This window comes from Vulpes vulpes, chromosome 2 (assembly GCF_048418805.1).
Source record: "Vulpes vulpes isolate BD-2025 chromosome 2, VulVul3, whole genome shotgun sequence".
In the NCBI taxonomy this organism is placed as follows: domain Eukaryota; kingdom Metazoa; phylum Chordata; class Mammalia; order Carnivora; family Canidae; genus Vulpes; species Vulpes vulpes.
In genome coordinates, this window is record NC_132781.1 from 47231819 (window position 1) to 47243972 (window position 12154).

At 41.2% G+C, this 12154-nt stretch overlaps 1 protein-coding gene across 6 annotated transcripts in view; it reads right to left on the bottom strand.

Annotated features, from left to right (window-relative positions):
• Positions 1-283: 283 nt before the first annotated feature.
• The window catches only part of TRPV1 (transient receptor potential cation channel subfamily V member 1), a 33304-nt gene continuing 21433 nt past the window's right edge, over positions 284-12154 (bottom strand). For 4 of the 6 annotated variants that reach the window (XM_072747979.1, XM_072747980.1, XM_072747981.1 and 1 more), the window contains 4 exons: positions 9597-9919; positions 8005-8132; positions 7332-7447; positions 284-1220 (listed from right to left, as the gene is read on the bottom strand). In XM_072747979.1, coding sequence (XP_072604080.1) covers positions 1048-1220; positions 7332-7447; positions 8005-8132; positions 9597-9919 — 740 coding nt within the window. In that variant the 3' untranslated portion in view covers positions 284-1047. Of the gene's footprint in view, positions 1221-3827; positions 3908-7331; positions 7448-8004; positions 8133-9596; positions 9920-12154 lie in introns of all 6 variants that reach the window. The other 2 variants (XR_011999767.1, XR_011999766.1) reach the window with 1 other exon arrangement.

Genomic DNA, 12154 nt, shown 5'->3' on the forward strand with positions numbered 1-12154 from the left:
GGGAGGGCCCACAACAGGAAGCAAAAGCCCTCGTGTCTCTGTTCCCCAAGGAGGGACTGGCATGCCCCAGCCCATTTTTCTGCCAGATAGCCTGGCACCATGGTTAAGTTCCAGGCTTTAGAGTCAGACTGTCTGGGGTCAGACCCAGGCAACGGTTTTTATTGGCTGTGTAACCTTACTAACTATCCTAGACTCAGTAGTATATATACACACACACATACACACACACAGATCACAGAGTCCACTAGCTATGCTAGCCCAATGACTGGCACAAAGTTCACACTTATTATGATACTTATATATTTATTTACTTACTTACTTACTCATTTATTTGATGGATGACAGGTGGGATGGAGGTGGAAGTATGTACCACTACAGGGGAGTGGGACTATGGTCACTACAAATGGAAGATCATTAAAAAATTCTTGCCACATGCTTTTGAGACATGGTTCTGTACTTTTATCTGAACAGCAATAGAGTTAATGTTTTTGGAACTGTGAAGTATCACACAGAAGGAAGAAGTCACTCTGGAAAAACCTGATTCTGGCAGAGCAGGAATAGGGCCAGCCTCCCCCACCTTCTCTGACAAATAAATGACATCACCCCCAGACCACTCTGTTCAGGGGAGGTAATTAAACACAATACAGAGAACAGCTTCAACATTTTACATCAAAGGACATGCTTTGTTCTAAGAAGTGTTTTCCTGGGCCTCATTTGCTTTTACTCAATAAAATAAAGCAGGGGTATCACATAGGTCCACACAAAGGTTAATCATTCATGATACTTAACAAAGTCAGTAAAAACATGAGAGCAAAATCCTTTCCTGGTGGGAGACTCACTTGCAGACAGTGGGGGGTATGAAGACTATCTCTTCCCATGCATCACCAATGCTTCATGCAGCTTGTCCAGATCAGGCAAGGAAAGTGCCTAGGCAGGCACAGACCAGGCCAGGCTGCTGAGAATGCCCTATTGTTCCCTACACAGCCCCTCGGCAGCAGTGGGATATTCTGAGGCCCAACAATGTTAAGAGAACCCTAGACAGGTCCCTCACTTCTCCCCTAAACCAACAGGATCCTTGAAGATCTCAGCATCTTCTGGCTTGAGGGACCCTGCAAAGTGCCTCAGATGAACTTCCTCCGGTTGGGCAGGGTGCCTTTCTCTTGTACTTGCATCTCTTAAAAGGGGAACCAGGGAAAAGTTCTTCCAGTTTCTTCCTGAAACTGAAGGGTAAAATACCATTACTGCCTTGGATGCAGCCAGCAGGAATAAACACTTATTTTTTTGGCCTTAACAACTTGTTGGTCTCTTAAAAGGAGACCCAGACATGTTAGTGCTTCCTAAGGTACATGGAGAGGTGCCATTTACTCTTCCCTTGCCTGCTTAAGGAGCCTCATCCACTCTAGAGGATCCTAAATGCTATTCCTTCACCTCACCCTGATTTGCAGGGGCCTCATGAGAATTTCTTGCTTGCCTATCTCAGTCTCCATTTCCCCCCTGCCCACATGGGAGGGAGAGTAGTTCTCCACATAGCAACATAGGGGCCCCCATGGTATCTTCACATCAGGTCAGCTGTAGGGTGATGAACACCAGACAAAGAATCAGGACTTGGGGACCAGGCCCCACCCGGGCATAGAAGATTGGGAACAATGCCAAGGAAATTATGGTGACACTAGGCCTTGAGGTATATAGATAGATGATATATAGATATAGATATAGATATAGATATAGATATAGATATAGATATAGATATAGATTAGATATAGATATAGATATATTGGCTCTCATGTGTGGGCAAGGAACTCCCTAAGAGAACCCTGGTGTCACCCTCATGGCCATCTTCAGCTTCCCAGCCACCTAGGCAAAATGACAACCAAGAGGGAAAGCTGCACATGTTCTCCTCCCACTCCCAGAGTCCTGGCTAGCCAAGTCCTCTTTGGCTACACCAGGTCTAATCTCTCTGGAAAACCAGCTTAAATTTATACCTCTCACCCTCAGGCCATGATTCAGACTCCTCTGCTGGTATCTAACACTGACCATGTGTCAAATGCATCAGGAATATGGGAGGCTGAGCCCATCATGACCACTCCAGCTGAATTCTCCCAGTCTTGGTGTTTGCCCCAGGCCTACAGGCTGACTCTGGCCTGCCCCCAAACACAGTGCAATAGCAATTATCAACCGCCCAAAGAGGATCCATTGAAGCAGGATTTCATGGGGATATGAGCCAGGCCTCTTAGAGACACAATCTTCTAACTGGCTCAGTGTTGGGGACACTCAGCCTCAGAGACTGCTAGGCTCAGCTCCAGCCCAAAGACCCTCAAAGGAGGCATGGGGCTCCCTGTGCCCACTTCCCACAATCCTGATGCCAAGATTCCCTTGAGTGCTCTACCTAGCTCAGCTACTAACTGTTTCTTCCTTGGCCTGTCTCTCATGAATTCCTTCACTCTTTTTCAGTCATACACATGGTGTGGGTGGGAGAGTTCCTTGTTATCTGAATTATATGACTAGTCATTACTAAGGTGTCCACTGTTACAAAGTTGTACAAAAAACAAAATCCTCAGGAAATACTCACTAATTAATTATAAATGTAAAATCATGGAACCTCATGATTAGACATCTCCTACACCAACCCACGTAACATGAATGTATCTCTGCTACTTGGTCAATATACTTATTATTATCACAGTGAATGTGCAATGTTATAAACAGCCAACAATGTCATGCAAACACAATACAAATCAACTGCAAAGTAAAACAGCAAATCTTTAAATGATGTGAAGTTTCATGAAATCAGTAAGAAAGATGTTGGAAAGCTGCTCAAATTATAGGCAAAGCCATCTCTGAGTGGCTCTGTAGCAAAGTTAGACCAGTAACAATTGAAGAGATAATAAGTATCATGACGTGACACAGGAAGTGCTTTCAATGAAACTCGAGGGAGAATTATAGGATTATATGAGGCTCTTGATAAAATAGATTTCTACTTCCAGCCCTGATGGAAGATCTAATATTGGGTGACCCACTATGCTCTAAACAACCATAAAACAGGACAAAATACATGCAGTAAATGTTTTCAGGCATAGGACACAGACTAAAAACTGCAATTGCTGAAAGAAGTGAAATTCACAAAGTGAGCCCCATGATGGCCCTGATGCTTTGCTTAAGAAAAATTTCTCTGAGTATGCTGTAGTAAGCTGGAGTACAAGCAGAGCATGGCAGTGCCTCTGAGCTAAGGAAGGAGAGATCAGAATTTTGGGTAGCTGAAACAACTAGAATCTGTGAGACAGGCACAGAAGAGGAAGAAGAAAGTGGGATGGAGGTCTAGAAGTCTCTGGGCTTGGGGCTTGACTGTACTTGCACAATGTGAGACTGTATAAGGCTTATCAGACTGTGGCCACTATAGGGATAAAGGTTAGATAGAAACCCTAGAAGCTGAGCAGTACTGAGTGGAGAGACCTCCTTACCTTTTCTCTACTCCGAGGATCAAGCTAAAAACACCAGAAATGCCCTACTTACTCTCTGTACCCTATAGTAAGGTCTATGAGGGACCCACCCCAACAAAGCCTAAAATCAAGCCCTGAAAAGATCCTTAGTGGAAACAGTTTAGAGGTTGAGTCCCAAAAGTTTTATGGAATTGGCAAATACTTTGGCATTTCACATATCTACCATAATAAAGTTTAAAACTAAGCCTATACAAGTTTAGAGTGATTAATCAATAATTGAACTGCCAACTAAAAAATTCAATCCAGGATATCTACAACATATTATCCACAATGCCCAGTATACAATTAAAAGTTACTAGACATGCAAAGAAACAGAGAAATGTAACTCACAATAAGAGAGGAGGAAAAGCAGTCAAGAGAAACTGTCCCCAAGATGGCCAGATGTTGGATTTAGCAGAAATTTAAATCAGCTATTATCAACATGTTAAAAAAAAAAAAAGGAAAATAGGATCTTGATGAGAGCACAGCTAGAGAATCTCAGTAAAGAAATGAAAACTATATAAAAAAAAAATAGGAATTCAAAAACCAAATAGTATAATACTTGAAATGGAATAGTCACTAGATGAGCTTAATAATAGTTTGGAGATGGCTAAGGATAGGATCAGTGAACTTGAAGACAAAACAATAAAATTACCAAATTTGAGAAACAGAGAGAAAAAAAATCAAGGAAAAATAAACAAAGCCTCAGAAACCTATGGGACAATATCAAATGATCTAAAATACATGTAGGGGCACCTGGGTGGCTCAGTCAGTTGAGCACCCACCTCTTGATTTTGGCTAAGATCACAATTTTGGGGTCCTGGGATGGAGCTCTGCATCAGGCTTCATGCTCAGCAGGGAGTCTGCTTGAGGATTCTCTCTCTCCTTCTGCCCCTCCCCTGCTTGCTCTCACTCTCTCTCAAATAAACAAATAAAGTTTAAATAAAATAAAATACATGTGACTGGAGTCCAAAAAAAAGAAGATAGGGAGAATAAAACAAAATATATAGTTCCCCAATTTGATGAAACACTGATATACAGATCTAAGAATCTAAGGCAAACCCTAAACAGGATAAAACCAAGAAAATCAAACCAAGAAAATCAAACCTACATTTTAGTCAGACTGCTGAAAAACAAAAATGAAGAGAATATTTTGAAAGCAGCCAGAGAAAAAAAAGATAAATTACATACAGGAATTCAAATAATAGGCACCATTTCATCCATTCAAAAACAATGGCGGCCAGAAGATAATGGAAAAAAATAGTGTTGGAAAATTTTCTTTAAAAGAAAAAAAAAATCTGTTAACCCAGAATTCTTTATTCAGTAAAAATATCCTTCAAACATGAGAATGAAATTTACATTTTCAGGTAAATAGAAGCTGGCATCAAACTGATTGACAGTGATAGAAATTAGATAAGTAGTTACCCAGGATGAGGAAGGTGAAACTGATTGCAAGGAGGCATTAGAGTACTTTGTGGCACAACGGAAATGTTCTATATCTTGAGTGGGGTAGTGGTTGCCTGAGTGCACATTTGCCAAAACTAACCAAACTATACATTTAAAATGTGTGCATTTTGTTGTATGTAAATTATACCTCAATAAACTATTAAGTTTATAAAACATAAAAAAATGAGTTTCTCTAAGAAGCAATATCAAATGTGAAAGATGCAGTATTATGCTATCAGGCAGGTTGATCTGAAAAATTGTGCCCCTTCCCCCACCCTACCAAAAAAAAAAAAAAATCCCAAACTGTCAACACCTGATTCATTCTTTAAGAATTAGTAACATCAGCAAAATGGTAAAGTAGGTCACTCCCAAAACCTAGGCCTCAACAAAAACATCCAAAAAACAGAAACTTTGAAACCAATGTTGTTTCAACTCTGGGAAACAGTCCAACGTTTATAGCAACCAAGCAAATGCTGAATCATTTTTAAAAATCAATGTAAAAGTGATAAGGAACTAAAACTATAGAACTCTTACCAAAAAACATAGGAGAAAACTCAAGATATTGAATTTGGTGATAATTTCTTAAATGTTACACCAAAAGAATAAGCAACAAAAGGAAAGAATAGATAAATTGAGCTTCATCAAAATAAAAACTTTCACATCAAAGGACAAGTCACAGAATAGAAGAAAACACTGGCAGATGATATACCTGATAAAGGATTAATATCCAGAATGTATAAAGAACTTTTATAACTCAACAACAGGAACAAAACAAATATTTAAATGAGCAGAGAGATCAAATAGGCATTTCTCCAAGGAATATTTATAATGACAAAGGAGCATATGAAAAAATGTTCAAAATCATTACTCATTAGGGAAATGAAAATCAAAAACACAATGAGATACTGATTCACATCCATTAGGATGGCTAAAACAACTACAACCACTGCAACAAAAACCCAGAAAATAGCAAGTGTTGGTGAGGATGTGGAACCCTCATGTATTGCTGGTGGGAATATGCAGTAATGTAGCTGCTTTAGAAAACAGTTTGGCAGTTCCTTAAAAAGTTAAACATAGAATTGCCATATGACTCAGCAGTTTCATTTCTATCCCGAAAAACTGAAGAAGGGCACTTGGGTGGCTCAGTCAGGTAAATATCTGACTTGATTTCAGCTCAGGTCATGACATCAGGGTCATGAGATTGAGCCCCACACTGTCAGGCTCCATGCTGGGTGTAGAACCGGCTTAAGCTTTTCTCCCTCTGCCCCACCTCACCTCTGCCTCTCTATGAATAAATAAATAGTTTAAAAAAAAAGAAAGAAAAAAGAAAAAAAGTCAAACAGAATCTTGTACATCAATGTTTATAGCATTATTCATAATATCCAAAAAGGTGGACACAATCCTAATGTTCATTGAACAGATTAAATGGATAAATAAAATATGATATATACCTACAATGGAATATTTTTGATCCAGACATAAAAGGTGTGTTCCATTTATGTGAGGTATTTATCCTAGGCAAACTCACAGAGACAGAAAGTAGAATAGAAGTTACCAGAGGCTGGAGGAGGGAGAAATAGGAGTAATTGTTCAATAGGTACAGAGTTTCTGTTTGAAATATTGAAAATGTTTTGGAAATAGTAGCAAAGGTTGCATAGTATTGTGGATGTAATTAATACCAATGAATTGTACACTTAAAAATGGTTAAAATGGCAACTTTTGTATTATATATATTTTAGCACCATTTTCTAAAAGCTAAAAAGAAATAATTAGTGCAGAATTATAATTACAACTCAAAATGTATTCAATTCAAACTAGGTTTGCTTCATTTTTAAGTAAATGTTCTCAATTAGACCTTTAATTTAACATGTACTACTAGATGTTTACCATTAACCAATAAAGGACCTTTTTTCTGGTAGTGATTTTCTGCAGAGCATTTCTACTTTATAATATACTCGTTACTCTTCCCATTCTTCCTCTGCCAGCTGGATGCATTCATGGAAGGTGAGATTTTGCTAATACCTGCTTGTGTCCATAAGCCTCACAGAGCTGAATGTAGACACTGAGTATGAGGAACGGGAAGAGGAGACAGGGCAGCCCACAACGAGACCAGCTGTCTCAGATGGCTGTATATGAGATGGACTGCTTCCACTGGGGCACTTGAGGACAGATGCCTGGACCACGGTGCTGGCAGAGCTGGTGAACATGGGCATGTGGCACAGTCAGCTGTACAGAAATGTGGGAGAGTACACAAGAGTGCCTGTGATTGAGTGTGTGCAGGTGGTTGGCCCTCTTCCAGCATCCAGGTTGTGGGGTGAAGAAGTCCAGCAAGGAGCAAGGAATCCCAAGGCTTTACCTGCCCAACATCAGGCCACCTCCATGCCACATCACCCTTCCCTCATACCTCACCTCTGCCTGACCGCAGGGAGAAGCTCAGGGTGCGCTTGATGCCCTCACAGTTCCCAGGGTCTTCATTGATGATACCTACATTGGTGTTCCAAGTGGTCCAGTTGACCTCATCCACCCTGCAGGGCAAGGAGACAAGGGAGCTGATGGCCTAAAAGCCATGCCTAGCTTCCCACATTGAGGGCTTGGTGCCACAAGTCAATCCCAAAAAGCCCATAGACCAGGATGGGGAGACATAGCTGATAGAGGGAGGGTTGTGAGGGTCCTGCATTTTGGACACCACCCTCAAAGCTGTGTTCTCTGACCACATCATAAGGCCCAGGGACTTTAAATGCTGTATTCTTGGTTCTGACCCTGATCACTAGATGACCCCTTTTGGACACCTCATTTTCCAGTAGGTTTCCTATGCCCACATTAAGTCCTTGATGCCTGCAGCTGAGCCTCAGGGTAGCCCCTGTACCTACCTACAGCTGCCTTGGGAGAGTCCCCTATGTTCATGACTCATCCCAGGAGGCCCTTAGGCAGGTTTCTGTATCCACAGCTAACTCCAGGTGAGTTCCCTATGCCCACAAAGTCCCAGACGTCCTCTGTACCCATAGCTGGCTCTGGGTAGATCCCTGATACCTATAGCTAAGCTCCTGAGCTCCCTTAGTTTGATTTCCTGCCTGGGCATTACCTGAAACACCACCTGTAGTCATCCTTGCCGTCAGGTGTATACCCCACCTGCAACAGCTTGCCTGAGCGGAAGGCCTTCCTCATACACTTAAGGAAGCTCTTCTCCGTGTCCAGGATGGTGATAGCTCTCTGTGAGAGGGCAGAGAGACAGAGGGCTTAGCCAGGGGCTGCCCTTGGCTGCCAGCAGGGCTTCCAAGATCAGCCTCTCCAGAGTTTCTCCCAGCCCCAGTGCCCCCAAGCTGGACCTCTAGCACCTTCTACATCAGGCTTGTTTCCCAGCAAGTACACTGTAGCCCAGCAGGTATACACTCCAAGCTCAGCCCATCCAGCCCAGACCTGCCCAGGCACTGCTGGTGCCTGCCAGGTTGGGTTGGGGCAGGGCCTCCCATGAGTGATATGGAGTGTCCAGCCCCAGACTCTTCCCTGAAGTGCCCACAGAGGGGCAGATAGTATAGTTGTTAAGAGCAGGATCACAAATGGGACTACTTGGCTTGAATCCTGATTGTGCTACTTCCTGCAGATAGTCCCCAACTTAAAATGGTTCAACTTAATGATTTTCAATTTTACGATCGTGCAAAAGTAATATGTGTTCAGCAGAAACCATACTTCAAGATTTGAGTGTGGATCTTTTCCCAGGCTAGCAAAATATGGTACAATCCTATTGCATGACTGGACTGGGAACTCCCAGTTCAGTCATGCGATCACAAGGTTCAACAACCAGTACACTTAGAACCACTCTGTACCCATACAACCATTCTGTTTTTCACTTTTATTATAGTATTCAACACATTTCTTGAGATATCCAATACCTTATTATAAATAGGCTTTGTGTTAGATGATTTTGCCTAACTGTAGGCTAATGTTAATATTCTTTTTTTTTAATGTTAATATTCTAAGCACATTTAAAGTAGGCTGGGCTATGCTGTGATATTCAGGAGGTTCAGTGTATTGAATATATTTTTAAATTACAGTGGTTTATTGGGATGTAATCCCACTGTAAGTTGAGGAAGATCTGTAGTTAACTTGAACATGGATACCTAACTTCTCTACACATCAGTGCCTTTATTTAAAAAATGAGAATAGTAATGGTAGCCACTTGATAGCATTGTTGTGAGAATTAAATGAGAGCATTAAAACACTTAGAACAACACCGCGTATAGAGTTAATGTTACTTAATAAGAATGATAATTTTATTACTGTGCTAGTAATAAAAGGTAGATGTGGACTAGATGGCTAAAAATGCAGCTGTTAGGGCTCATCCCATTTTAGCTTCTCCCCCTAAGTCTGGTCTCTGGTGTCCATTCTAGACCAAGCTCCTGTGAGGTGGGTACCACATGGGGCTGAGCCCTCCATCTCCTGCCCCTGGGGACTGCCCAGCCACAGTAAACACAATGTCTATGAACACTAATTGATGATGCTTGGGAGGGAAACACTGCAGGAGATATCAGAAGGAAGTCAACTAGGGGAGATGCTGCTGCTTGATCCCCCAGGACTGACTGTGCTCTCTGCCCTTCCTCAAACCCTATAGGGTTTCATATACCCAGCTGTGTTAAGCAGCAGACACAGCAGTAGACGCCCTCTTGCTACACTTACCTGTAGCTTCCATATGTTCTTGCTCTCCTGTGCGATCTTGTTGACAGTCTCACCCATGAGGGCAATGAGCATGTTGAGTAGAAGGATATAGGTGAGAATCACGTAGGCCAGCAATAAGATGATGAAGACAGCCTTGAAGTCATAGTTCTCGGTGAACTCCAGGTCACCCATACCGATGGTAAACTTGAAGAGCTCCAGACACGTGGAGTACAGGCTATTGTAGGAGCTGTCAGGTGGCCGGCAGCCAGGCCCTCGCCACCTATGCAATGTGGACTCAGTCGGCACAGAGTTATTCTTCCCATCCTCAATCAGTGTCACCACCGCTATAGGGCATGGGGAGGGACAAGTGCAGCTGGATGGAAGCCAAAACAGATCCCCCAGCAGACACACCACCATATCCCTTGATGGGTCTCCAGCAGGGATGCTGCTTGGCCATATGGCATCTTTGTGTGAATTTAGAAAGAGAAAAGCAGCTCTCTTCTCCAGAACTATCAGGAAATTGCCATATTATAGTTGACCTTTGAACAACATGGGTTTAAACTACATGAGTCCACTTATACACAGGTTTTATTAAAAAAAATACCATATAGTATTTTTGATTCAAAAAAATACCGTAACTATTTTCTGTATGATTTTATTAATAACATTTTCTCTAGCTTATTTTATTATAAGAATACAGTATATAATACACCTAACATATAAAAACGTGTTAATCAACTTTATATTCTTGGTAAGGCTTCTGATCAACAATGGGCTATTACTAAAGTTTTGGGGGAGTCAAAAGTTATTTACAGATTTTTGTGCAAGAGATTGATGTTCCTAATCTCCATGGTGTTCAAGGGACAACTATACTGTTTTGTTACAATAAGAACTTTATTGTAACCTGCTAGGAAAAAAGCTGTTAAAATAAATATGCAAATCTATATATACAATGTGAATAGAGTCACCTTTGTGCAGCACATGACCTGCCTAACTTTATATATCAGTCCCGAATCCACACCCAGCTTCTCAATCATAATCTTTCTGACTGTGCCCCTTAGAAGGTGACCCAGAGTCAGCCCCATTCTAGAATGATGGGGACTAAGCAGCTCAGAACAGAATGGCCTCTTGCTGTGTGCTACACTTTTCTTTGGGAAATATAATCTGGGGCCTAAGAGCTTTTGTAGCAGTTATGCCCCATGGTTACTTCATATCCAGCATCCATTAACCTACATGCCAAGTCCCTTCCGTGGGTACTGATAGACCAAAGCCTTCAGACCAGGTGCCAGAGCCCACACACATCTCTATCAGTCAAAGCTGTCCATAACTCTGAGACAGAGATTCCAAAACAGTCTGTGGGGTGGGGACAGGGGAGGGTCTATGTGAACCATGTAAGTGCAGGACTCAGATGAGGATCAAAGCAGAACCAGGTGCCCAGAATACTGTGAATATGTCAGAAGGACACAGGAGCCAGCTTGAAGAGGCTCCCAAAGATGATTATTCAGACAATCTCAGCATCAAGATAGATGGTGATGGTAAAAATTACGACCTATTTAACAAAGCGAGAATCCATGAAAAATGAAACAAAACCAGAAAAGAATCTGTGAGGGCATGATGAAATAAATAACAAATGCATGTAGAATGGAAAACTCTTCCCTACAATAGAATGCTAGCTAATAAATGTAGGAGGAATGACAGAGTTCGAAAATCATCATCTGGCAACCATTAGAATTAAGTGATTCAGGTGAGAATCATCAGTGGATTCTAACAGTACCAGTTAAAAGTCTGATGAGAAACAGGATATTTACCTAGTCCCAAAGCACCTCCTTACAAATTACTTATTGATTCCAAAGGGAAAGATAATTACTTTACAGTAATCTAGCAGACCCACCAAAACCAAGTAATTAAACGTAACATCACTAGAGAAGGGCTAAACAAATGTGGGACTCCTGATACAATGCACTGAGGAAGATACATATTCCTTAATATTCGAATAAAAAATGCACAACTGAATCTAATTGTGAGGAAGCATCAAACAAACCCAATTTGAGAAACATTGTAAAAACCAGCTTTTACTTATCAAAAATCTAAGGTCACAAAAGACAAGGAAAGACTGAGGAGCCACTTCAGATTAAAGGTAACTAAAGAGACATGACAACTGAATGTAGTGCATGATCTGGAATTTTCACTTCTGTAAAGGATATTATTAGGACAATTGGTGAAATTTGAATAAGGCTGGTAGATTAGTTTATACTATTGTATTGATGTTTATTTCCTTATTTTGATCATTATACATTGTTTATGTAAGAAAGCCTTATTGTTTTTAGGAAATGCAGGCTTTATCCAATAGTAAAGGGCTGATCATGTCTGCAGCTCACTATTTTTTCTTTTTAGCGTGGTGGTGGTGATGGTGTGTGTACGTGTGTGCATGTGTAGCAGAGAGAGGAAGTAATTTTTAAATGTAAAATTGGGGGAACTGGGTAGTAAGTACAGAAAAGTTATTTGTACTATTCTTGCAACTTTTGTGAAAATATGAAATAATGTCAAAATAAAAAGTTAAAAGGGAAACTTGGATGGCT